Raw genomic sequence first — 24,909 nt, forward strand, 5'->3', positions numbered from 1 at the left:
TCGTCTTGCTGGTCTTCTTCCCCTTCACTGTCCTGTTTCATCCACTCCTTTGTGGTTCCTCCAGGGAGCATTTCTTTAATAAATCATGGGCACATGAATCTTGTCTCAGGCTCTGCTTCCAAGAGAATCACCTCAGAGACGATGCTTCTGACTTTCTCTTCACCAACGAGGACCCAGGATGTGACTCCCTCTTCTCCCTCCCCACTCTTCCCTGCCCCTCTCCTGCATCCAGAAAGCACAGACCACCTTCCAGACTCCCCAGCAACAGGCAGCCATCTAGTCAGTGGGATGGGGGAAGAAGGTGGGAACAAAGACATCCATGAGGTCTCTGAAGGAAGCAGCAAGCAACTTGTTTGCCCTGGCCAGCAGCAAATGAAACCTCCCTGTCCCCCATCACACAACCATGGAGGGGATCATACGGAGGTTAGGCAGGCAAAATCAGGTGGTTGGCATATCAGCAGCAGATCTGGGGCCAGGTGGGGATATCTCTGATTTTGTGTCTGTTGTGGGAGGGGCTCTGCAGTTTGTTCCAACCCCTCCCTCAGGGAGTCTGTCTCTGCAACCTCCCCATCCCCACCAGTTCTCAGTCCCCGGAAACCCCAGAATCCATCACCATGGATCCTCCAGCAGATCCCACAGCCGGGTGCCACTGGAGTCACATAAGTCAGCAGAGAAGATGCTGGGGGCTGGGGGGCCACATCCCAGCGGGGGACCCCCACTCAGAGCCTCCAGCCAGTCCAAGGAGTCCGTGGGCCCCCTGGGAGAGGGGGATGGGGAGTTCGTGGGAGACGGGAGCGAGGAAGAGAAGACAGACGAGAGGCCTTCAGAGTCCGGGGAGGGGGAAAGCACGTCGAAGGAGCCGGGGAAGTCCAGGGGGATGGGGGGCAGCGGGACTGCAGGGGAAGAAATGGAGTGTGAGCTTAGGAAGTCAGGGATCCGGACCTCAGCCAGCCCTCTATTCCTCGTTTCCAGGAGTCTAGGTCTCCAGCCCACTCCTCCCTAGGACCCATGAGTCCAGAACCTCAGCCCTCTTTTCCCCAAAATCTAAAAGTTCGGCTCTTACCATCAGGTTCCACTTGATCCTCCAGGATGTCATCGATGCCCCGGTCCGGAAGCAACTGCGGACGGGCAGAGGCAGCGTGAACCTGAGACTCCGGCCCAGATCCTGACCGGAGACCCCTAGCCCGCTCCCTCTCACCTGAGCCCTGCGGATCGCTTCCTGCAGCTCCTCCTCCAGAGTCAGAGTCGCCGAGGCTGGTGCTGAGGAAGGGGTCAGCGCTGGAGCCGGAGCCGGAGCCGGAGCTGGAGCTGGAGTTATCACAAGGGTTTCCGCGGCACGTGGAAGAGCCGGCAGGTGAGATGTTGGGCTTGGCTTTACCTGGAACCAACAGGGGGGCGAGTTCCTATAAGCCACGCCCACTGGGCGCAACCCCAGCCACTCGCAACTTGTGGCTCCACCCCCTGGTCGCGTCCTGGCCCTTTGTTCCTCGACACCTCCCTTCGGCCCCGCCCCCTATTCTTTCATTGGCTTCTCTTCCTTTAAGATCCCCTCTCTTTGCTCTTAACCACGCCCCTCGCACTTCATTGGCTATTGTTTTCGACTTCCCGCCCTGTCCCGCTTTATTTTCTTCTCATTGGTCCACGCGCGCATAGCCCCGCCCTCACCGAGACCTGCCGCCGGGAGGCTCCCAGAGCCTTGGGCCTGAGGCGCGGCCAGGCAGCACCCGCGGGACTGTCCTCGCGCCGCGGCTTCGGCCTCTCGCGGGGCGTGGCGTCGCCGCGCATGCGCTCCAGGAGCATCGACTTGGTCCCTGACACCGGGAGGCCCCGCAGGCGCAGCTGCTGCCGGAGCTCCGAGACCTGGGGTGGAGGGCGGAGAGAGGCCATACTGGGAGGGCTCCGGGACGTAGGCGGGAGCTGGGGCTGGACACCTGGAAACCGAGAGACGAGGGACTGGGGACCCGGGCTCTTGGTCCCCACCGAAGGAGAGGGCCAGCCGGGGAAGTTACTCCCCACACTCACCGTCAGCTCCTCCAGTTTAAGGGTCTGAAGTTCCAACTTGTGTGGAGGGGGCGAGGGGCTGGGGATTCCTGGTAGGGAGGGAGTGAGAGGAGTGGGCTTCATCCTGGCGATAGTCATGAGGGGGAAACAGAGGTTAGAAGGGGCAGAGAAAGAAAAGACATTCCGGATTCCTCAAAGACAGGGGCTCGTGAAAATGCAGGAAAACGAGGTCCCAGAATTCCAGGAGTCCGAGGGAGCCAACACAAGAGGCTAGTTCTTGTGCATGGGAGAAGAGGGGCTTCTCTTGGGGGCTTAGACTCTTGGGTCGGAGGCCGGGACTCCTGGGAACTGAAGGAAGAGGGGCTGGGGACCTGGACTCCTGAGTCCCGGGAGCGGAGGGAGTTCGGGGCCGGGTTCCCCTGATCTTGGATTCTGGGTTTGACGGAGGAGGATGCTGGGGGCCTGAACTTCCTGCAGAACAAAACTGGGGGGTCATACCTAAGAGGTGGCTGCTGTGAGTTTCTCTCTTCCCACAGAGGTGGCCCTGGAGGACCCAGGGCTGACCCTTCAGCCTGGGGGTCTGCCCTGGACCGTTGTCTCGGCTCTGGGGGCATGTACTGGTGGTATGTCAAGTTCCCCTTGGGCTTGGGCTCCCTCCAGTGTTGGGAGATCTTAGGAGACTCCTGAAAAAGCAGGTATGATGTCATAGGCTTCAGCTGAATTCCCACTTTCCTGCCCCAGAGCCCCATGCAAAGGATGGGTTCAGCTTAGCACCCCAGAGAGTAGCAAAAAGGGCAGCAGCAAGGAAGACCAAAGCTAGACTATCAGGGGGACTTCCCCTCACACTGGTCGAGACTCACCTTCTTCAGGGACCTCCAAGCGCAGTATTCTGGCTCAGGGAGCAGGACCCCAGGGCTGAAGAGGGGAGGAGCGGGGCCCAAGGGCAAGGCTGGGGCTGGAGCCAGAGCCGGGGCTGAGGCTGAGATCCACGGATCTGGATCTGAGACTGGAGAGGCAGTGAAGGACCCTGAGAGGCCCGCAGGCAGCAAGCCAGGCAGGGAAGAACAAGGCTGTGTGGGAAGGAGGGCCCTGGAGGCCTCAGCCCCTGGGTACAGGAGGGCAGGCCCAGCAAGCAAAACCCAAGTGGTGGGAGCTGGGTGCCCAGACTCCTGAGTCTAAGGGCAGAGATGCTAGGGACCCAGAATGTACATTCTCAAGAAAGGCAGGAATCATGTCCTCAGACACCAGGGAGTGCGGTAGCTGAGGAGCACAGATTTCTGGGGTTTTGCTGGAAAGCAATGGGGCCAGCAGTCCTGGTCCTTAGGGAGAGAATCTGAAAGCCACATCCTGAGATTCGTATGTGTGCCAAGTGTGGAGTCTGGGACCCCCGTCTTCTCCAAAGAAACAGGATCTGGATTCATGCATTTCATTGGAGTGGGAAGAGCCACAGAGCAGGAAGCAGAGCTCCTAGTGGTGGGGTGGCCGGGGACCTGTACTCCTGGGTCCTCGGGAAAGGACAGGATGGAGTTTCAGTGTATCCTGGGGCATAGGGACAAAGCCAGCGCAGGATATCTGGTGGCTGCACTCCAGGGTGCCCCGGGGGAGTGGGGCCACCATCCCCTCCCTTTCAGGGCCCACACTTACTCGGGTCCTGATACCGTCTGTGGATCCGAAGCTGGAGGACTGTGGAGGGAGGAGGGAGGAGAAAGGCGGGAAGGGAGTGTCCAGGAGCATGGCCTGGCAGGCGAGTGCAAGCTGCAGTTGGCGGGACACGCGTGCCCAGCCTCCTTACACACTGCGTGCAGGCGGGTGGGCCGTCAGCCTGCTCCCTTTCCAGGGCCTCCCGCCTGCTCGCTGCCAGCACAGTGCTGAGGGCCAGAGCAGTGCTGGGGCTAGGAGCCAGCCAGTGTGCAGGCAGGAGCCCTGCCCCCAGCTCCACCTGCCCCCTTCACGAGTGTGTGCCCACCCCACCCTCGGCACAATCGCCATCTTGGCAGCCTGGCCCGTTTGCACTTTGCTGCCCTGTATCAATGCACCCTGCTTTGCACACGCATGCTCCCCTCTGTGCTACCTCTGGACCTCCTCACAGTCACCCCCTCTGCACACCTCCTTTCAAACATGCATTTCCCTGGGCTATAGTTTTGCACATTCGCCACTTTTGTGCTCTTGTCCCCTTTGATACTGTTCATCCTCGGCTCATTCTGTCTTGGCACCCACCCAGCCACATTAACACCCTTATTTGCACATTCAGGATTTGGCCCCCAGTTTTGGAGCAAAAACCTCTCTTTGCACAAAAATCTCTCTTCTGCTCTTTGTACACGTGCACTCTTTTGCACGCTCCTTGCTCTTTGGTTACTGGTGTCTTTGCACCCACCCAACCATGAAAGCACACTCATTTGCACACTCGAGTACGCTTTGCCTACTCAGGAATTGACCTCCAGTTCCACCCACTTGCATACTTTGTGCCTGCACTGGGACCTAAAATACAATCTTTGACACTTTCAAGACTTGAGAGCTCATTGTCCCCTCACCCCACTTCCACACTAGTCACTCTGAAATCCCCACTCCATGCACTCCTCTGCTTTATCCACCTGTCAATTTAAACCCCTGTTCCTTTGTAGTACCTGACCCTCTGCACACCCACCCTTAGCTCCCCACTCCCTGCTGTTCACATGAGCAGTGTATTAGCCATTTGCACACTCATTGATCCACCACAACTCGACCCCTTTGCTGGTGCCTGCTTTATGTACAAGTGACCTTTTGCACAGAAAACCCAAGCTTCGTGGGCCCCACCACCACCTCCCAGTTCACCCCGCCGTGCACGGTCCCAGAGTTACAGTATTCCCAGGACCCCGGGGACCCCTTCCCTGCATGCACAGAGAGAAGCCTCTCACCGGATCGGAACTTGGAGCGAATGATCTGGGAGCGCTGGGAGGAAGCCGCCAGGGTCATTGCCAAGGCTGGGATGGGGACCTGGACTGGGGGGAGGGCAGGGCCCCCACAGGAGGCAAGGTCAGAGTGGACGTCAGCAGGCTGCCCCTGCGTGTGAACGCAGCAGGGAAAGGGCCTAAGAGACTTAGGGATAGGAGACGCCTTGGGCCATAACTTCTGGATCTTGGGGGAAGAGAGGGCTGAGGGCCCGGACTCCCCGGTCTGAGGGAAGAGGGGCTGGGGGCCTGGACTCCCGGGTCTGAGGGAGGAGGGGCTGGGGGCCCAGACTGGGAAGGAAGGACCTGGGGTCTGGGACTCCGAGGTCCTAAGATAAAGGGCACTGGGGGGCCTGGACCCCAGGCCTATGGAAGGAGAGGAAGGAGAAGGGGCTGAAGGGCCAGAACTCAATACTCTGAGGGGACTAGAATCCAACATCCTTGATCAAGAGGGGAAAAGGGACCTGACAGTTCCCTGGGGAATGGAAAGGTCTCTGCCATCGGCATTTGAGAAAGGAGTAGGTGGGTGTCAGCCACCCAGGGTCTGTGAGGAAGGGACAAGGACCAGAGAGGTGACAAGAGAGTTAAGGCGGGTCTCCCCACCCCCCATCCCGGGGGCTTCTCACCAGGTGGGCTCGGCGCAGCTGTGCTCTGCAGCGGGTTGCGTCCCGCGGTTTAGGCTGGAGGCCACAGGCTCCGCCCCACCAGCCTGGGGCCGCCTCGGACCCCCCTTCCTGGGGCGTGCCGGGAGCCACGCCTGGGACCCTGCGAAGGGGCGGGCGCGCGGGCTGGGAGGGCCCGGGGCGGGGCGGACGTCGGGGTTCCCTGGCTCGCTCCTCCTCCGCGTCCTGGGGCTGCGGGGTCGGGCGGGGCAGCAGCGGGCGGACTGACAGAAGCAGGTGCCGGGAGGGGGGCGCCGGGTGAGCAGCAGGGGCAGGTGGTCGCGTCCTGGCCCTGCAAGGCAGGTGCCACCTGTCGCTTACTTTTTCCCTGACGCAGCAGCAGGAATCGGATTCAGAGGAGGGAAAAGTTCAAACTGGAGCCCCGGACTCCTGATTCTGAGGGATAAGGGGGTTGGGGGCCCCGATTTCCGGATGTGAGGGAGGAGGGATGCCAGAACAGGGACAAGAGGTGTTGCGATTCGGCAGTGTACCCAACAGGCAGAAAAGTCGAGAAGGGGGCTGGGAACCCGGACTCCTGTGTCTGCGGGAAGAGGGGGCTGGAGTATGGGCTTTTGGGGTCGAAGGAAGAGACGGCTGGTTCCCACTGGCAGGACTGAGGGCCTGATATTTGGCAGAGCAAGCGTAGAGCTCTGTCCCGAGATGCGTGGGAGGCCCCAGTGCTCCTGGGTTGAATTACATGCAAGAGGGCAAGCTGAGGCCGTGGCTATAAATACCTCCTTGGACTCGGCAGGAGCCCAACGCTCCAGTTAACGGCCCTGGTGCTATATTCCGCAGAAAATCATCATCTCTAGAGCTCTCGAGTCTTAACAAGCGAGGTGTTGCCAATACCACAGATACCTTTATTGCTCCTGGCGCTCAAATCCCAAGCCCATCTTCCCACCGTCCCATCCTCTACTACCCGAAAACTCAAACTCCCAGCATTCCATGCGGGGAAAAAAACTACAACTCCCAGAAAGCTCTGCGCTAAGGCGGGCTCCAGTGAGTAGAAGCCGGTGAATTTTCAAGGTTCGCGCGCTCGTTTTCTATTGGTTTTCAAGGAGGCGTGGCCACGGGAGGTCCGTGGCGGTGATTAGCCGGCAGTTCCTGCTGCTCAAGATCCCAGAGGAGGCGGCGGAGCCTGCGCAGTTCACGGTGCAGGGCGTCGTCCGTCACGGGGCCCGTGAGGCGCAGGCGCGAGCTGCCCAAGGGCAGAATGAGGGGAGGGTGGGAGGAGAAGCTTTCGAAGATGTCCCCTATGAGACCGAAGAAGACGGAGTTAAATTCTGAAAATGGGCGTGAGGCGGCAGTGACAGGGAGGCTGCGTCACCCCCGAAGGAAGGGAAAACTTCAGTCCCCAGCAACTTCTGGAGCAGGCTTCAAATGTGACTCTTGGAGTCCCCAAGCATCATGAGAGTTGTAGTTCAGACTATGAGAGGCCACCGTTGCCTAGGAAACGGGCGATGTAGTTGGGTTCTTGGGTCCATGAGGAAGGAAGGGCTGGGAACTTAGTTTTGTGGATTCCTTAGAGTGGAGTGGGCTGGGATTTGGACTCCTAGGTGAGGGGGCTAGATTATAGGGGGATGAGGCTGGGGCCTGAACCCCCGAGAAAAAAGAGAGCGCTAGGGGCTTGAGGTCGTGTATCCTGGGGGAGAAGGGGGTTTGGGGTCCAGCACTTAGGTCCTGGGGGAGGAGAGGGCTAGGGGTCCAGAATCCTGGGGCAGGAGGAGGAAAGGGCTGGGGATATGGATTCCTAGGTCCTGAGGACAGAAGAAAGCTGACAGCCCCAGTGCCTGTGTCCCCATTTCTCCTCACCTGTGTCCACAGCATCTCGCTCTGCAGGGGGAGGCTCCCACGTAGCTGGTGGCACACGGCCAGGACCCAGCTGGTAGTGGCTGAGCAGATGGTGGAGTTGAGCAGGGGTCAGTGTGGGGTGATCAGTTCGTAGGCTGCTCCATGAAGCCTGGTGGGAAGATGAGGTGAGGAATCTACAGCCACTTTGGGGCAACTAAAAAATTCTAAAGGGGAGGCCCTCCGTAAAGGGGGTGGATGAACTGGGTAGACAGTGGTGTGCCTGTACAGTGTCTTCCGGGCCTGGTTGTCACAGATGTGAATGTTGGGAAGGGCATGCTCTCAACTTTAAAAAATATGTGATTTGCTTCTGAATAAATGAGGATATAGGAGTAGGCAGGGGCGGAGAAGAAACAAAACTGGCCATTAGCTTATCATTCATTTCTATTCGTGAAGCTGGTGATGTGTCCGTGGGGATTCATTATTCTACTGCGGCTACTTTTTGCATCTGTTTGAAAATTTCTACACCTAACCTAGCTGGCATCAGAATCATCAGTGTGGTCAAAGCCAGAGGCTCTGGACCCAGCTGGTCTGGGTTCAGAAATCCCAGCTTGGTGACTTATTACCTTCTGCAAGTCATTGTGCCTCAGTTTCCTCATCTGTAAATTGGGGGAGAATAGAAACTACCTACGAGAGTTGTTATGAGGATTCAATATGGCAAGATTAGAAAGTACTTAGAACACTGCCTGGTGCTTATTAAACGCTCTGTGAAAGTTTGATAGATAAAAGTAAACAAATGAGGGGAGAATGGTGGCGTAGCGGTTAAGTTTGCACGCTCCGCTTCGGTGGCCCAGGGTTCACAGGTTTGGATCCCAGGCGCGGACCTACATACCACTTATCAAGCCATGCTGTGGCAGGCTCCCACATATAAAGTAGAGGAAGATGGGCATGGATGTTAGCCCAGGGCCAATCTTCCTCAGCAAAAAGAGGAGGATTGGCAACAGATGTTAGCTCAGGGCTAATCTTCCTCACCAAAAATGAATGAATGAATAAATAAATAAAAATGAAATTTTAAGTGACCTATCCTACCTGATTCTCAGTTTCCTTCTCCAAAAATATTGTCAATTGATAACCTACTTCATGGGGCTTAGTCAGCATCAACTAGAAACACTAAACACAGTGTCTGAAATGTAGTTTATGTTCAATGACTGGTTTAACCATCACATTCCTTGGTCTCATACCAGACTTCCTGAATCAGCATGTCTGAGGGAGGGGGCCCTGGAAACTATTATTAATAAGTCCCAGAGGGATTCAGATGCAGCCCAGTTTGGACACTGTTGTTGCTGGCTTCCTTCACCCAGGGTGTATGAGCTGAGACTGGGGATAAAATGGAGTCCGCGGGGAGATCCACAGGTGAGCTGAATGCAGAAGATGGCTGAGTGGGGCTGGGGAGTCAGAGGTCAGGGGTTAGGAGTCACCTTGAGTAGGGAGGTGCGGGGAATGCAGAGCAGGTTTACAGCCATGGAGAGTTTCCGGAAGAACTCAGTGGCAATGTCGCCCAGCCCAGCCCCCTGCAGCCAGTCCGAGACAAGGTCCAGGTTGGTTCGGATTTGGACGGCTCGAGACCACTGATAGAACGGTTGGCCTTGACCTGTGAGGGAAGGATATGAAGGGTGATGGGTGCGTGGACCCTGCCCTCCTGCCTCCCAGACCCTTCCTATCCTTCAGCTTGGGATCTGGAGCTTGCTCTCCAGAGTCCTCAAAGGTGAGACCTGAGCCTGTGGCATGTCTGACTTGACATGACTCTCAGTGGCTCCTGTCCCTACCTCCCTTCCCCTTCCCAGTCTGACCCTTACCTCGTTCCATCAGCGAGTTGAGAAGGGACGCATTGGAGAAGAAGAACAAGTAGCCAAAAGTCTGAGACACGAGGTCTGGGTGCAGCTCGCACTGGCTGGTCAGTTCCAGAGCTGCCTGGAACACGCCCAAGGTAGGTCTCAACCCCAGAGGCATGGACTCCAGATCTGCACCAGGCCCTGGCAGCTCTGCCCCACCTGTGAAAGGGTTACTATCCAGGAGAGCAGGCAGCGTTGAATACAGAGTCTGAGGAGATACAGAGATGCAAACAAGCGATCAGACTACAACTCCCAGGAAGCTTCAGGGTGGTAGAGCATGAAGATACTAGGGCGCTCCACCAAAGACTTCTGGGAGTTGTAGTCCATTCCATCTTTAACACCCTAAAGGTCTCCATTAGCAAATCTCTACTTTCTAGATGGGTTTCTAGCATTCATCAGGCCTGGGACACCTCAAGTCTTAAGAAAGCCATTTGTGGGGCCGGCCCCGTGGCTTAGCGGTTAAGCGCACACGCTCTGCTACTGGCAGTCCGCGTTCGGATCCCAGGCGTGCACCAATGTACGGCTTCTCTGGCCATGCTGAGGCCACGTCCCACATACAGCAACTAGAAGGATGTGCAACTATGACATACAACTATCTACTGGGGCTCTGGGGGAAAAAAAAAAGGAGGAGGATTGGCAATAGATGTTAGCTCAGAGCCGGTCTTCCTCAGCAAAAGAAAAAGTGGAGGATTAGCATGGATGTTAGCTCAGGGCTGATCTGCCTCACAAAAAAAAAAAAAAAAAAAAAAAAAAAGGAAAGCCATTTGTGACAACATGGATGGATATTGAGGGTATTATGCAAAGTGAAATAAGTCAGAGGGAGAAGGTCAAATACCGTATGATCTCCCTCATTAAGTAGTAGATAATAACAACAACGAACAAACACATAGAGACAGAGATTGGATTGGTGGTTACCAGAGGGGAAGGGGGGAGGGAGGAGGGCGACAGGGATAATTCGGCACATGTGTGTGGTGATGGATAGTAATTAGTATTTGGGTGGTGAACATGATGTAATCTATGCAGAAATAGAAGTATAATGATGTACACCTGAAATTTATACAATGTTATAAACCAATGTTACTGCAACAAACAAAAAATAAAAAAATAAAAGAAAGGCTTTCTAGAAGTTTCTTGGGTATTTTAAGACCACCTCTGGTGCCTTAGGGGACTTGCAGTTCTCAGCAGAGACAGCTCAAGGAGGACGTAGGATACTGAAGAAGAGGCCCCGTTCAGTCAAAGAATTATTTATCCAGAATTCCCGAAGGAAAGAAAAAGAATGAAGAGTCAGGAAGTGGGAGTGGGGTGGCAGTTAGCCAGTGGAAAGTAAGATCAGGCCAAGGACGGGAAATGAGGTCAGAGCCAAAGGAGAAATAAAAGCACGCTTGGTGGGGATGTACAGGAAGTGCAGCTTGGAGGAAAGCGCTTCACAAATCAAGGCTGCTCGAGACGTAGGAGACTATCTGTTCCATAAGATACCCTTTCGTTTTACAGATAGGAAATCAGGTCCATCATAAGCCAGAAACCCTGAGAATTCCTCAAGAAGCAACATCAAGATCAAGGGTGAGGGTGGGGAGCTGGGGCAGAAAGCAGGTCCTGAGGGATGGGCACTCCAGGAAGAAAAGGTTTGTGGCTCAGAAAAGGGAGTGAATTCAGAGCTATAAGAAGTGAAGTCAGCAAACACATGCAGTGAGGACTGATTCAAGAGGACCTTTAGTTTAAAGATTTTATTTGTTTATTTTTCCCCCAAAGCCCCAGTAGATAGCTGTATGTCATAGCTGCACATCCTTCTAGTTGCTGTACGTGAGACGCGGCCTCAGCATGGCCGGAGAAGCGGTGCGCACCCGGGATCCGAACCCGGGCCGCCAGCAGCGGAGGGCGCGCACTTAACCGCTCAGCCACAGGGCCGGCCCATGGACCTTTAGTTTAAATGACAGTGCCAACACTATTTGATCAATCTATCAGACTTCTCAGTGGCTGAAGGGTGGACTTAGAAAAAGGGAGCTTGAGAAAGTGATAATAGTGACACAACCAGGTAATGAGGCCAGCCTGTCAAGAGGAGATAGTGGCAGAGACAGGAAGAGAAGCCAGAAAGGCCGGAAGTGATTTCAGCTCAAACAGGAAGTAGTATCAGAAGAGCAAAGTGCTGGGGTGAAACAGGAAGTGATGTCACAGAAGCAGGAAATCTTGCACGGTCAAATAGAAAGTGACATCAGAGCAATGTGATAGAGTTTGAACAGGAAGTGATGTTCTATCCAACAGGAAGCAAGGGTCAAGCCAAACCTTGGTGAGGTAGTAGACAGACTGCTGGAAGGTGCACATGATGACCTCATCCAGGAGGGCCATGGCCTCGTCACATAATTCCAAGTCATTGCAGAGCTGTGGGTCTGAGGACAGGCCTGGGGGTGAGAGGGAGAACCAGAGGATGGCAGGCAGGAGCCCAGGTCCCCAGGGGCAGAAAATGGCAGGGAGCTGGGACAGGCCTGGGCCTGGGTCAGAGCTCACCCTCCTGGTCGGCCTCCTTCTCCATCTCCATCACCTTCTCCTGCACAAAGCTCAGCAACTCCGTCGTGTTGGCCATCCACAGCATGAGTGGCCGCAGCTCCACGGACACAGCCTCGGGGGTCAAGGGCACCTCAGGGACCCCTTCAGGGTGGCTGGAGAAGGAGGAAGGGACCTGTGACCCTTGCCCAACCCCCACCACAGTGTCCAAACCCCGAGATCTGGGTCTAATTGGTGACTGAGTCCAATCCCCATTTCACAGCTGGAAAAGTTGAGTCCCAAGGAAGAGCAGAAACTTGCACTAAGATATGCATGGGGTGAACACAGAACTGGCTGCAAATCCCGACCTCTGCATCCCTCTAGACCCTTCTCCCCAGAATTTCTCTTACTTCTCTGGCTGACGGTCTCCAATTTCTTTAATTTTTTCCTGTGGAACAGTAAGATCAGAATCAAGGTGAGGGGGATTGGAGAGAGAGGCCTATGAGTTAATACCCTGGTTTTTCTAGAAGCATCTTTTAGACAGAGACTCTCCCCACTTTTCAAATGGACTCTTAACTCTCAAACTTCAGAATGGTCTTTCCTCTTCCTATCTTTTTTTTTTTTTTTTTTTTTTGTGAGGAAGTTTGGCCCTGAGCTAACATCTGCCAATCCCCCTCTTTTTGCTGAGGAAGACTGGCCCTGGGCTAACATCCGTGCCCATCTTCCTCCACTTTATATGGGACGCCGCCACAGCATGGCTTGACAAGCAGTGCGTCGGTGTGTGCCCGGGATCCGAACCAGCGAACCCCAGGCCGCTGCAGTGGAGCGCGAGCACTTAACCGCTGCACCACTGGGCCAGCCCCCGCTCTTCCTATCTTTTAAAACACACAGTCCTATGATTGAGTGGTCTATCTCCCTCAGGTCCGCTTCTGCTCAAATGGAGTTTCCTTCTCACCCCAAGGAAACTTCCTAGACCTTGTCTCTAACTAGACCCAAGCTCAAGAGGATGGAAACTTTCCTCTATCTGAATGGTTTCTCCCTGACCTTTCCATCTGTAGGTCCAATGGGTTTTTTCTCCCTCGCCTCCAAGAAGGGTCTCGCCCACTACCGCTCCAAGCTTCAGGACCAGTGAGCTGCCCACTTCACCTCTCACAATGGTCTCTCCCAAATTCTTATCCAATGGGATGTCTTCCCCCCTCCCATCTCCCAGAATGGTTTTTTCCATTGTCCCACGGGTGCTCTTTAAGCACTGTGGAGGAATCCACAACTCCCAGCCTCCTTTGGGACTCCTTGCGCAATAGCGCAAGCCTCTCCTAAAGCATCGTGGGAGGTGTAGTTTTCTCCCACCCAACTACCAAATGAGTGGACGGTGGCGAGGGGAGGCTGGGGAAAGGACCCGAGGCGCAGCTGGGGCTGGAGGGCGGTTGGGAGCACTCACCCAGACAGCCTCCTTGATGAGACGGGCCAGGCGGCCCAGCAGGCGCGGCAGGTGGCCCAGCTCCAGCTCCCGGGCTGAATGCTGCACGCACAGCGCTAGCAGCGTGGCGGGCCCGAGCGGTGGCAGGTCCCCGGCGCCGGCGGCCGCGGTGCGCACGATCTCGCCCAGCAGCGCCTCTTCCTCGCGCGGCCGGAAGCGCAGCACGGGCTCGCGGCCGTCCAGGTAGGCGGCCAGCGCCTCCCCGCGCTCCTGCAGGCCTCGGCCGCACAGGCGGCAGGAGAAGGCCCAGCCAGGGCCCGGTGGCGAGGCCCCGGGGCGCGCGGGCAGCCATGGCGGCCGCGCTGGCCCCGAGCCCCCCGTGCGGGGGTCCTTGTACATGAATAGGAAGTGCTCGCCCAGCCCCAGCAGGTCGCCTGGGTGCAGCTCGGCTTCCCGCAGCAGGAGGCACCCGTTGTGCGTCACCGGGGCTCCCCGGGACGGGCGCACCATGGCCGGGGGCTCAGGGCCCGCTCGCACTGTGCAGTGACGTGGCAGGATGTCCGGGGCGTTGAGAAAGGTGTCCACATACGGGGCTGGGGATCCACCGCGGGTCGAGGAGTTCCCGCCCCGGCCGAACACGTGCTGCTCCCGCGTCATCACGTACACCACGAAGTCCTGGAGGGAAAGTGGAGACGCACTAAGGACACCAATCCACGAGGAAGGGACGGTTCCAAGGAGATCTCTTTCCCACAATCAACTTCCCCGTCAACCACCTCCCTTGAATGAACACTTCCAAGGAGCTCTCCTGGGATCCCAAAGGACTCACCAATTACCCCCACCTGCATGAGTGGACTCTTCAAAGGCACTTGAAGGACTGTCCTATAACACTCATCCTGAAGACTGGATACTTACAAGGAAACCCCTTTCTTACAAGGAAACATGGGTTCTACCATTTCCCTCCCTCAAAGAATGGATGCTTCTCAGGTCTTTCTCCAATGGACTCGCCCATCTTCTTACCTCCTCTGAATGGACTCTTTCAAGGCAATCCCTTCTTGCAGTGGATTCTCCCATAACATCCAGCCCAAAGAATGGGTGCTTCCAAGGACAACACACTCCCATTACTAAAATGGACTGTCCCATTACCCTCATCCTCAAAGAATGGACCTTCCCAAGGAAACCTTCTTTCTCCAAGGAGCTCTCCCATTTCCCTACCCCTGGCCCCACTTGCCCATCATCCTACCCCCATGATAGAGGCTTGCAAAGACATTTCCCCCTCCAATAATAGTTTCTCTCAATATTCCCAAGGCAAGGAATGGATACCTTTAAAGAGACTCCCCCTTTGAACAAAAGTTTCTTCCATTATCTCCACCCCATGAATGTACATTTCCAAGGAGACCCCCTGTCTACAATGGACTGTCTCATTTTTTTTCCCCACTCCATGATGAACTCAATTCTAAGGAGACATAATCCTACAATGGACTCACCTATTACCTCCACTCCCATGATGGAGGATTCTGAAGGTGCTCTCCCTTCCATCAATGGATGCTCTCAATATTCCCATCCCAAAAAAGAACATCTCCAAGGAGATCTCCATATAGTGGCTCTTCTAGTAACCCCATCTTATAAATAGATGTTTTCAAAAAGACACTCTTCTTATAACGGAGTGTCCCATTTCATCCACCAAATGAAGAAATGCGTTCCAGAAGACCCCATCCTAAAAGTGACTCTCACATCTCCATCCTATAAAAATGGAAGAGCTCAGTCTGACCTGCTTCCTAAAATAGACCCTTCTGTTCTCCATGCATGTCTGAGAGAATAGTCATCCTGATATCCATAAATCCCCTTCCTACGCTGAACTCTTCCATTACCTTTACCCCGTGGATGGATGTTTCCAAAGAGACCCCTTCCTGCAATGGATTTGCTCATCTGTTTCTCTAGAAAAACAGACCTTTCCAGTCTGACCACCTTCTGAAGGTAGAATCTCCCCTTTTCCATCCCTGTCTGAAGGAATGGAGTGATCCAAAAGACATGAACCCTTTTCTAAAATGGGCTCTCCTGTTCCTTAACCCAAGAAGAGATGCTTCCACAGCACATACAATGAACTCTCAGGTTACAGCCACCCATGAATAGACAAGTGCAAAAAAATTCCTTTCTATAATAAATTCACCTCTTACTCCTGTTCCCAAGGAATGGATACTTCCAATGAAGCCTCTTTCTTACAAAGAAATTTCTCATGAACCTCACCCAAAAGAATGGGTGTTTCCAATGTTTCCCCCTCTTCCTGTAAGAGACTCTCCTGTACTCCCAGAATAGATCCTTCCAATTTGACTACCTTCCCAAAATAGACCCTACTATTCTCCAACCTTGTCTGGAGGAATGGGCTGTTATAATATATGCAAACCCCTTCCTACAATGAACTTGCCCTGTCACCTCGCCCCAACAAGGATGAATGAATTCTTCCATGCAAGCCCTTCTCTGAAGAGTCTTAACCTCTCACCCATACACACAGCCAAGCCACCTAACCCAATTGGATCCCTCTCTGACGGTAACAATAGAACTGGTCGATAAGCTCCACCACCTTCTAGAGTGGGCTTTCCCATTGATCCCAGCAGTACCTGTTGAGCTTGGCTCTACCACTGTTACCCAAATGTGGACAAAACCATACGGCTGATTCTCCCAATCACACAAAAAAATGAATATTTCCAATACTATATTACATTTCTATCAGTGAAATAATTTCCCACTGACCCCCAACTGCTAATCCTTTCTCCCTCTCTGCTCCCTACCACTCAAACACGTTCTCCTGTTACCACCGAAATAGTAAAATAGAATTATCAGTCCTACCTGCCCCCATCAACAATGGTCAAATCGTTCCAATGTAAACCATCACTTTAAAAAAATGGATTAGTCTACTCCTCCCAAGAAAATATAGGCTTACCCAGAACAAGATCCCAGGCATCAATCAAATTATCTCCCTCCTCTAGAAGACAGACTCTTCCATTATCCCTCCACTCCAAGAAATAGATGCTTCCAAGGAGATCTCCTTTCTACAATAGGCTCTCCCATTCTCCCTCCACGAAGACAGCTCTTTCCTCCAACTTTGAGTGAAATGAACCATTCCCTACTTGTCCCTCCAGCAGAATCTTTCTCAGCCATATATCCTCCAGCACTACACCCCTAGTCTCTGACAATGATATCTTCTACTCTGGAACCTGGCTGGGACCTCACCTTCCAGCACACCTGAGACTACCGCGACCCAAGGAATTCTGGGAGTTGTAGTTTTGTCGCCCTTCAATCGAAGGGTGGGGCATAGGGCTCTCCCGGTAGGACAGGCTGCGCTCACCTGGGCGTCCTGGTAGCCCTGGAGTAGCAGGAAGTAGGGGTGGTTGCTGGGGGCCTGGATGAGGCACTGGGTCAACTGATCGAAGTCGCCGGGGTCTGCAGGTCCGATTTGGGCGTCGGCTGCCCCTGGGGCCATGCTAAGGGCCTGCTGCCTGCGCTCCTGCTGCCGCCGCCGCCGACCCTGCAGGCTGAGCTCCGACACGCTGCGCCGCAGGGACAGGTTTTCCGAGCGCTCCTTGCCCCCGGATCCAGCCGCGGGCCCTGACCCGGACCCTGGGCCAGGACTAGCCAGCGCCGCCCCACCGGACGCTGCCCGGGAGCGGTTCTTCTGTGGCCGCCACGAGGGGGCGCCCGTGCCTGCGGAGAGAGAGGGAGAGCGGTGAGGCCAAGACTGGAAAGAGACATAGGAAGGGATAGACAGACTCAGAACTGGAGATTTTAGAGACAAAGTATGGGCTACAGGGAGGCGAGCTGCTTCCCACCTTTGCGATTTTGCATATGCTGTTCCCTGTGCTGGAACACACTTTCCACCTGACTCCTACCCATCTTGCCGTTTTCAGCTCAGAAATTAATTCATTTCTTCAACTACTATTTTTTGAGGACCTACTATGTACCGGTCACTGTTCTAGGCACTAGGGACTCCACAGTGAACAGAGAAGACCCTGCCCCCAGGGAAACAGAAACCACCTTCTCCTGAACACCCTTCCCTGACTTTCCAAGTTGAAGCAGAGAATGGCACCACTGGGCACTCTGGGCTTTGGGCCCAGAACAGCCCTGGCACATAGTAGGTGCCTAGTGGAAATGAGCTGAACCAATGAAAATGATGTGTTTCTCACTAGACTGTGAAATCTAGGAGGGTGGGGACTTCACCTGTCAATGTGTCCACTGTATTCCCCCGGGTCCCTAAATAATGTGTGGCCCACAGTAGGTGCTCAATGAATGCCTTTTGGGGGAAAAAAAAGACAATGATGGCTATCATTGCCATCCTTAAGTAAGCAATGTGCCAAGCCCTGCGCTAAAATCCTTTATATAGATTATCTCTTTGAATCTTCATCTAGGATTTTGCTGAGTTCAACTGGCTAAGAATGGATTGGAATCCAAGTCTGAGTTCAAAGCCCATGATTTTAATTGGTACACAACTCTATCTCCAAATGGAGACTCTGAAACACAAAATCAGTTAGAGGGCTCCCTGAGCAGCCCCTCTAGCCCTGTGAGCCAGGCCCCACCCCTGCGAGGCTCTGCCTCGAATTTGCTATTTCACCACTGGCGCCACCTCCTGTTCCAGGCCCGGCCTTCTCAAAGACCAGGCCAACATGTAAGCCTAACTTTCCTTGGCCTCTACAAACCCCTCTTCGTTTCCCATACGCCACCCTCAAGCCCCCACTCACACTTTGCAGCCAACCCAGCACCTGCTCCAAAGCCCGCCCCTCTGAGGCTCCGCCCATTCTCAGTCCGTGACCTAGCAGCCCAATTCTTGCTCTCCAGGTCCCTCCCCCTTCTAGGCTCCGTCCACATAGGCCCTGCCCCTCACTGACCACTTCAACCTACTGCTCTGGGAGACCTCCTGCCCCGAGGATCCGCGCCCCCACGCATCTGCCCCGCCCAACACCTCTTGCTCCGGGCGACTCTATTCCGCAGGCCCCGCCCCAGCATCACAGGCCCGGGCCAGCGGCTCTGCACATTCCCCAAGTGCATCACCCTCTGGCCTAGCCCATCTAGCTGCCGCCGACGCTGCCCCAGCTGCGCCCTCCACTTGACCGGGTGCTTTAGGTCCCGCCCAGTCCCCGCGGGCCCCGCCTCCAGCCCGCCTTCTGGCCCCACCAGCCCCGCAGGCCCCGCCCACCCGGCTCCGCCCCCCAAGCCGCAGCCCGTCCCTCCCACTGGTCCCGCCCCACGCCCCGCCCCGTCCCGCAGGCCCCGCCCCCAGAGCCCCCGGGCCGGCTCACCGTCGCTGTCTGCAGCCCCGAAGGCCTCCTGCTCCAGGCGGCGCGCCTCCTCGCGGCCGCGCAGCTCGAAACGCCGCGCCCAGCCGGGCCGCGCCCGCCACAGCTCCTGCACCAGCAGGGGGCGCTCCGAGTCGCCCAGCACGCGCAGGTGCTCGGCCCGCCACTCGCCGCTGCCCACGCCGCCCGCCGCGGGCCGGCCCAGCGCGTCGCACAGCGCGAAGGCGTCCACGCAGCTGCTCTCGCCCGGGCCGCCGCCGGGGCTGCCGGCCAGCCCGTAGCGCTCCAGCGCCTCGGCCACCAGCTCGCGCGCCGTGGAGCGCGCCGTGGCCAGCACGCTCTTGTAGTTAGCGCCCGACGCCAGCCCCGCGCCGAAGATCTTGAGGACCCCCGGGGGCGCTGTGGCGCGGGCGGCCAGCGGGGGCTCCGGGGCCACGCCCGCCGCCAGCTCTGGCAGCTTCTTCTCGCTGGCCCAGCGCTGCGCGCCCCCCGGAGTCCCGGGGCCTCCCGCGCTGCCGGACCCCGTGGCCCCGGTCCCCGAGCCCCGAAAGAGCTGGGAGATGCGCTTGGCGCGGCTCCCCGAGGCTCCTCCGGCCGCCTTGACCGCGCCCACCCGCCGCAGCTCCACGTGCGGCGGCGGCGGGGGCAGCGGCTCGCTGCTGCGGCTCCCCGTGTCGGAAGATGAAGACCTGGGAGCCCGCAGAGATGCGAGAGAGAGACCCAGACAGGCACGCAGAAACAGGAGTGGGGGTTAGAGAAGGAAGAGGGAGGTGGGCAAAGATCCAGATGGAGGGGACAGAGACCCAGAGAGGGAGGGACAGAGACCCAGAAAAAGAGGGCAACAAAGAGTCAGAGAGGGAGCGAGACCCACAGAAGGGAAAGAGACGAGGGGCATAGGGAGATGGGAGGTGGACAGAGGCGAGAAGCAAAAAGAGAGAGAAAATACATAAATAAAGGTGAGTCCCACAGAAGGAAATTCCAAGAGGTGAAAAAGGAGGGGAGGAAGGAAGGTGAATCAAGGCACTGCTCCTATGTCCCCATCCCCAGGTCCACCCGGCTTAAGCCCATCTCCAGACCCAGCACTTCCCCCACCAGGCCCTATATCCCTGTGGCCCAGTGTCTCCTCCCGCCTGCCAGCTTGCTTGCCCATTCAGGTCAGGAACAGAAGCCAACCTTTTCGGGGTCCCTGGCATTACCCAGTGCAGGGACGCGGTCATAAACAGGGACCGATAGGAGTTAGGTGGGGCAGGGGCGGGAGTCCCCAGGAGGTGGGCACTCACTTGACGGAGGCGGCGCTGGGCCAGCGCCGCCCCAGCTTGGCCAGCTGCTTCCGGGGAGAATTGATCCACAGGCCCACCGGGAGATGGAGCTTTCCGAAGCGGGGGCTTCCGCCCTCCTTCCGTTCACCAGATAGCATGGCCCTAAGGAAGGGTGGGCATCCCCTGAGTGGTGGGGATGAGGTGGAGGGGGACTTGGACTCCTGAGTGAGGGCGGAGGGGGCTGGGGCTCCGAGGAGTCGGGGTGGAGGAGAGGGATGGGAGGCAGCTGGGGATGGACTCCTGGGTCCCAGAGTCTTACCCTGCTTCGGGTCCCCGCAGCACCCGGGGGCCCTGGCTCCGCTGGCCTGGGTTGGTCCTGACCCCACTGCTCCTGCTCAGCCTCTGCCCCAGCTCCCGGCACTGGGTGGGGGACAGGAAAAGGAGAGAGGAAACCCGGCAGGAAGAGCGGGGAGGGGGCGTCCTGTGAGGGGACCGGGCCTGGGGGAGGAGATCTGGGTAGGGTTGGCCCTGCCCCGCTCCTTGATTCTGGAATTAAACACCGCAGCCAGTTGGTCCCTTCCAAGACCCAGGGGGCCCGGTTCCCAGCCCCTCCTTCCTCAGACAGGAGACCATCCCCAGACCTCTCCTCTCGAGGAAGGAAAAGTTAGGATCAGACCCAAGGAGTGAGTCAGATACTTAGACAACCAGATAAATCTTTATTTGCTCCTTGATTTCTTGGCCTTTTCCTCTGGAACCTGGGATTGCTGAGCAGCTCCACTGACAGTGCCAAACCAGGACTTCACGGAATCGAGGATCTTCCCAGACCGCAAGCAAATTATCCTGGGGGAGGGTAGGTGCAAACAGCGGAACCAGGTGAGGTCCTAACCGAGTGAGGGATACCCCTCCCAGCCTCCCGATATCTGACCTCGTTCTAGTAATTATCCAAGCTTCGCCCCCCCCCCGGTAAGCCCCGCCCCGTTTTCTAAGCCCCGCCCCGTTTTCTAAGCCCCGCCCCGTTTTCTAAGCCCCATCCCCAATGGAAGTCCAGCTCAGAGCACCGTAGCTCCCAGAAACCCCGCTGCGTTAGGTTTTTGGAAGCGCCGCCCCGCACTCCAAGCCCTGCCTTCAGTGGGCGGCTCACACGGTCGCGACGCAGGCTATTAGCACCACAGAGCCCCAGATCAGCAGCCCTATCAGGCGCCCTCGCAGCATCTTCACGGGATTCAGCGACAGTGACGGCGGAGATTGCAGGGTTGTGGGCGACTGGGGGCGAGCCAAGGTCACCTCACCCTGGGTTGGGACGCCTGGTAACGGTATCTCCTCCTCAATTCTTTTGGGCAACACTGATAGAAGAGGAGGAAGGAGCCGTCCTGGGAGGGCGCGAAGGTCCCGCCGTGGCCAAGGCAGGCCCTCCCCACCTCAACCCGCCGCAGGACCCAGGCCCTCCAGGAGATAATCACGCCTCCGACTGCGTGAAGCCGGAACCCTGAGGGGAACACTGCCACCATGGCCAGAGGCCACACCCAGGGCGGGAAGCCACACTCCGAAACCACACCCCAACGGGAAGTTAAGCCCCATAGGCCGCCCCCCTGAAATTGACAGCCCCCACCCCAGGACCTTGAATCCCACCCACACTTCTCTCAGCTCCCCTGTGCTGACCTGTGACGTGAAAATGGATGACCGTGGCTGGGCCGGACCTCACGGTGCCCAGCTCGCAGCGGTAGGTGCCTTCATCCTCTGGACCCACCATGGTCTTGGTCAGGGTGGGCTCTTTCCCCTTGGACACCAAGGTCTCAGCATTGTTCCCCCAAACCTAGACCCAAGCTCAAGGGGTCACAGAGGCCTGGGGAATTCAGGGGTCGGGGGAGTCCAGGGGTGAGAAGATCACAGGCCCTCGGTGTGGGAGATGGGAGTCCAGGGTGTACTGGTCGGGGCATGGGGTCCCCGGGGGGTCAGTAGAAGCCAAACTTGGTGGGCCATGGGTCATGGGGGCGCAGGCGTGTGGATACAGGGACCAGGGGGCTCACACGGCCTGATGGACTTGGAGTTCAAGGGTTACAGGAGTTGGAGGGCCCCACCCTGTAAAAGCTGTAATCGGTCAGGCCTTGAGACACTTGATGCCAGTTGAGGTGACAGTCCAGGATCATGTCTTCCATTTGATGGACCTTGACCTTGCGCTCTGGGGATGGGGGGGTCACTGTGAGATTCTTGGCCCTTCCCCCACCCCCTTCCACTCGGTCTCGGCCCGCCTCTTCTTGTCTGCTGGCTCCAGCATCCGGCCCCTCTAGACTCAGTCTCTCCTCTGGCTCCGCCCCTCTCACGCCCACACCTCCTGCTGGGCCCAGCTCTCTCACCCCCGCAATCCAAGGACTTGCGACAAGCGTGAACCTGCTTCTCGCAGTTACTGCACCAGATCATAGTCTGCAACATCATACCTGAGGGGGCAGGGTCAAGACTGTGTTCACCTACTAAGAGGAGGGGCTAAAAGAAGAGGGCAGGGCCAAGGGCTGGGGCGCGGTCCTGTGCCGGATCCCTAGGAGGTCAGCCCGAGGGGCGGGGCTCGAACGCAGCCCTGTAGGAAGGCTCAGCGAAGAGCGCAAATAGAATGTGACTCGCTCCCCAAGAACTCAGAAGCGCGGAAGGAATCCTGGAGACCCAGGAACCTCTTAGACGCGGAGAATGAAGAAACCCCGAGACCCAAACGGGGGAGGCGAAAGGCTGGGTATTCACGGGGCAGGGATGAGGCATAGAGGACCAGCTCCCATAATCCGGACTCACCACATTTGTTGGGACAAAAAGCTGCCTCCGGAGAAAGAAAAAAAATGAGAATCAGATTTCTAAGTTAAAGGGGATGACAGAGGGGGTGAAGGAAGAGGCTGGGAGCTCTTGGGTTTGAGGGAGGAAGGACCTGGGTGCCTGGACCCCTGGGTCTGAGGGAGGAGGGGGTTGTGAGAGCTGAGGGACCAGACTTGGAGAAGCAAGGGGCTGGGGACAGGGACTCTTGGACTGTGGAGGGAGGAGGCTGGGTTGCTGGGGTCCCATTTTCCCTCACCCTCTTTTTGGAACTGAGCAGCGTAGCTGGCAAAGTTGTCCTTTTCCAGGCTCAACATCCAGAACAGCTCCTTCACGAAGAGCTCACCTGGGAAGAAGCAGGATGACGCGGAGTGGGTCCACCCCCCACCCCTTCCCAGGTGTGAGGTACAGGAAGTTTGCCTCTGTCTGCAGAGCCTGGCATTCTGCTTTCGGGCATTCTCAGGGAAGAAGAGTGAAATTGAATGACCACTTAACATAATACTGGCCACTTGACTAAGCAACAACTGGGATGAAGACACTGTTATGGTCTCCATTTTTAGAGGTGAGGAAGCTGCGAAATCCCTCGCTCAAGGCCATACAGCTGGAAAGTGGCAGAGCCAGAATTTGAACGTTGGCAGTCTGGCTCCGGAGCCCGGTATCTGACCACCAGACCAGGCGCCACTAGCGATTACTTCCCTGAGAGATTCTGGAGCCCCTCCCCTGGCAGCTCTGTGCATTTACCTTTTACATCACTGTCCGTGATGCGTTTCAGATCCTTCAGGAAACTCCAGGATGCCTTTTTCAGTGTGGGCTCATCTGTGGGGGGAGATAGAACACCAGATTTCAGCGTTACTGGAGTCTCATTGGCTCTCCTAGTCTTAGAAACTACAATACCCATGGGTCCACTGGGCAAGAATAGGCCTGGTTAAGGGGGTTACCCGCCCGTTGCCTTCTGGGAGTTGTAGTTTTCTTTGCATAAAATTACAGGATAAGGGGTACGAGAACACGATATCCGCTGGCCCTGGGGAACCCCGGAATCTGGGTCCCACCCTTCTCCATTTCCGAACCCAGGAGACTCCGCCTCCAGCTCTTTCCCCCCTGGACCCAGCAATTCTGGCCCCAGACCCCTCCTTTCCCAGGTCCCAAAAGTCCGCGCTCCGCCCTGCCCTCACCGACGACCCCCATATAGGAATCCTCGTCAAACGGCAGTTCCTTGAAATCCTGCACGGCTTGCTTTACCCTTTTCATCACGTTTTTGTGATGCTTGGGCTCCAGGTGGCCAGGCAGGTAATCCTTCTCCAAGGAGTTTAGCGCCTCCACGACCTCTGAATCACACATGACACAGCCTCGGGCAGGAAGCAGACAGCCGGCCAGCGCGACCACCAGGAGGGGAAGTCGTGGCCCCATCGCGGCCAGAGCGCGCAGAGCCGGGGGGTGGGGGGTGGTTCTCTCACCCCAAACCGAGAGGAGGTGAGAGCCAAACCGAGAGAAGCCCCTCCCCGAGACTAACGGACCCCGCGTTTGCAGGGCTCACCCTTCTCTTTAGGAAACCGAGAAGTCCCGATGCACCCTAAACAACCGCTGCCCGACCTTGACTCCTGACTGTTGTACCCTCAAACACTAGGGTTCGCTGAAGAGCCGAGTCCAAGTTCCGAGGGCTTTTAAGAGAAGGCGACGGGGCCACGTCCTTCCAATCTAATATTTTCCCACGACTAAAATTAAGGATCTTGTTGGGGGCGAGGATGAGGATGGTTGCATGGTATAGGGGGCTTTTGACTGGGGTCAGAGTCACGGTTCGCTCCTATCTACAGGGAACTCCCACAGCCTCCGCCTTCTAGCTTCCCACGAGGGGCCCAATTCCCTAGACATATTCCCTGGGGTTTCCTTGGCCCCGCCCAGAAGCCCAACTCTGAATCTGATTGGACTCCAACAAAAGGAGGCCCCGCCTATCGCTCTGATGTCACAGAGGCGGCCGTCTTTTCAGACTAGAACTTTCCCAGCATCTACAGAAAGGGAAGTACCGTGTCTGCTCTAGCTTTCCAGGGCCAAGGAACTGGCTTCTGACCTTCAGCTTCCTCCCCTCCCTGGGCCCAGGACCGAGGCTTCCGGCTAGATGCCCACTGCCCTTTGGAAACCCTGGCGTCGAGCCACAAAGACGAGGGACGTGGCCCTTTCTAGCCCTAGGACTACGACTCCCAGAAGGCCTCGGGGTCTCTCCCTAGCTGATTACCGCAGCCAACCCCATAGCTTTATGGGAAATGTAGTTCAAGAATTACACTCTGGCCCACTCCCTCCACTTTCTCTCCCGTTTCTGGGACCGGGCGCCAAGGCCTCAGAGGAAGAGAGGTCTGGGGGCCAATACTGAGTCCCGAAGAAAAGAACTGGGGCTCAGAGACCACAGCTCACA

At 56.6% G+C, this 24,909-nt stretch overlaps 3 protein-coding genes across 7 annotated transcripts; all 3 read right to left on the reverse strand.

Annotated features, from left to right (window-relative positions):
- Positions 1-334: 334 nt before the first annotated feature.
- Positions 335-4,995, reverse strand: MAMSTR (MEF2 activating motif and SAP domain containing transcriptional regulator). 2 transcript variants are annotated; one of them, XM_058529765.1, is made up of 8 exons: positions 4,896-4,995; positions 3,646-3,684; positions 2,862-3,007; positions 2,500-2,684; positions 1,666-2,125; positions 1,199-1,378; positions 1,064-1,118; positions 335-893 (listed from the first exon to the last, which is right to left on the reverse strand). In XM_058529765.1, exons 1-8 carry the CDS (start codon positions 4,951-4,953, stop codon positions 610-612), a joined length of 1,407 nt encoding a protein of 468 aa, XP_058385748.1. In that variant the 5' UTR covers positions 4,954-4,995; the 3' UTR covers positions 335-609. The 2 variants fall into 2 exon arrangements, with proteins under 2 accessions (XP_058385748.1, XP_058385749.1); XM_058529766.1 differs by having other exon boundaries at positions 2,862-3,037.
- Positions 4,996-6,414: 1,419 nt separating this feature from the next.
- On the reverse strand, positions 6,415-20,383 carry RASIP1 (Ras interacting protein 1). 2 transcript variants are annotated; one of them, XM_058529768.1, is made up of 12 exons: positions 20,029-20,383; positions 19,731-19,871; positions 18,454-19,139; positions 16,509-16,864; positions 13,187-13,840; positions 12,159-12,196; positions 11,773-11,924; positions 11,551-11,654; positions 9,235-9,478; positions 8,857-9,029; positions 7,403-7,550; positions 6,415-6,843 (listed from the first exon to the last, which is right to left on the reverse strand). In XM_058529768.1, exons 2-12 carry the CDS (start codon positions 19,865-19,867, stop codon positions 6,644-6,646), a joined length of 2,892 nt encoding a protein of 963 aa, XP_058385751.1. In that variant the 5' UTR covers positions 19,868-19,871; positions 20,029-20,383; the 3' UTR covers positions 6,415-6,643. The 2 variants fall into 2 exon arrangements, with proteins under 2 accessions (XP_058385751.1, XP_058385750.1); XM_058529767.1 differs by having other exon boundaries at positions 11,551-11,666.
- A 9-nt stretch (positions 20,384-20,392) lies between these two features.
- Positions 20,393-24,891, reverse strand: IZUMO1 (izumo sperm-oocyte fusion 1). Of its 3 annotated transcripts, XM_058529771.1 has the most exons (9): positions 23,675-24,891; positions 23,244-23,318; positions 22,762-22,848; positions 22,488-22,508; positions 22,064-22,144; positions 21,788-21,888; positions 21,369-21,522; positions 20,851-21,052; positions 20,393-20,549 (listed from the first exon to the last, which is right to left on the reverse strand). In XM_058529771.1, exons 1-9 carry the CDS (start codon positions 23,907-23,909, stop codon positions 20,426-20,428), a joined length of 1,080 nt encoding a protein of 359 aa, XP_058385754.1. In that variant the 5' UTR covers positions 23,910-24,891; the 3' UTR covers positions 20,393-20,425. The 3 variants fall into 3 exon arrangements, with proteins under 3 accessions (XP_058385754.1, XP_058385755.1, XP_058385756.1); XM_058529772.1 differs by lacking the exon at positions 22,064-22,144 and having other exon boundaries at positions 20,853-21,052; XM_058529773.1 differs by having other exon boundaries at positions 20,853-21,052; positions 22,762-23,318; positions 23,742-23,806.
- Between the last annotated feature and the right edge of the window lie 18 nt (positions 24,892-24,909).

The sequence above is a fragment of the Diceros bicornis genome, chromosome 34 (assembly GCF_020826845.1).
Source record: "Diceros bicornis minor isolate mBicDic1 chromosome 34, mDicBic1.mat.cur, whole genome shotgun sequence".
NCBI lineage: Eukaryota > Metazoa > Chordata > Mammalia > Perissodactyla > Rhinocerotidae > Diceros > Diceros bicornis.

Excerpts from the sequence above, each read along its gene's own strand:
- RASIP1 (XM_058529767.1), bottom strand. The coding sequence starts at position 19,867 with ATGCTATCTGGTGAACGGAAGGAGGGCGGAAGCCCCCGCTTCGGAAAG. Across the intron at positions 11,925-12,158 it reads GGAGACCGTCAGCCAGAGAA|CCACCCTGAAGGGGTCCCTG; the intron begins GTAAGAGAAATT and ends CTCCTTCTCCAG. Across the intron at positions 9,030-9,234 it reads CAACTCGCTGATGGAACGAG|GTCAAGGCCAACCGTTCTAT; the intron begins GTAAGGGTCAGA and ends CTTCCCTCACAG.
- MAMSTR (XM_058529766.1), bottom strand. The coding sequence starts at position 4,953 with ATGACCCTGGCGGCTTCCTCCCAGCGCTCCCAGATCATTCGCTCCAAG. Across the intron at positions 3,038-3,645 it reads CAGACGGTATCAGGACCCGA|GCCTCTCAGGGTCCTTCACT; the intron begins GTAAGTGTGGGC and ends TGCTGCCTGCGG. Across the intron at positions 1,379-1,665 it reads CCTCCCGGCGGCAGGTCTCG|GTAAAGCCAAGCCCAACATC; the intron begins GTGAGGGCGGGG and ends TGTTGGTTCCAG.
- IZUMO1 (XM_058529771.1), bottom strand. The coding sequence starts at position 23,909 with ATGGGGCCACGACTTCCCCTCCTGGTGGTCGCGCTGGCCGGCTGTCTG. Across the intron at positions 22,145-22,487 it reads TTTTTGTCCCAACAAATGTG|GTATGATGTTGCAGACTATG; the intron begins GTGAGTCCGGAT and ends CTGCCCCCTCAG. Across the intron at positions 21,889-22,063 it reads CAAGTCCTTGGATTGCGGGG|AGCGCAAGGTCAAGGTCCAT; the intron begins GTGAGAGAGCTG and ends CCCCATCCCCAG.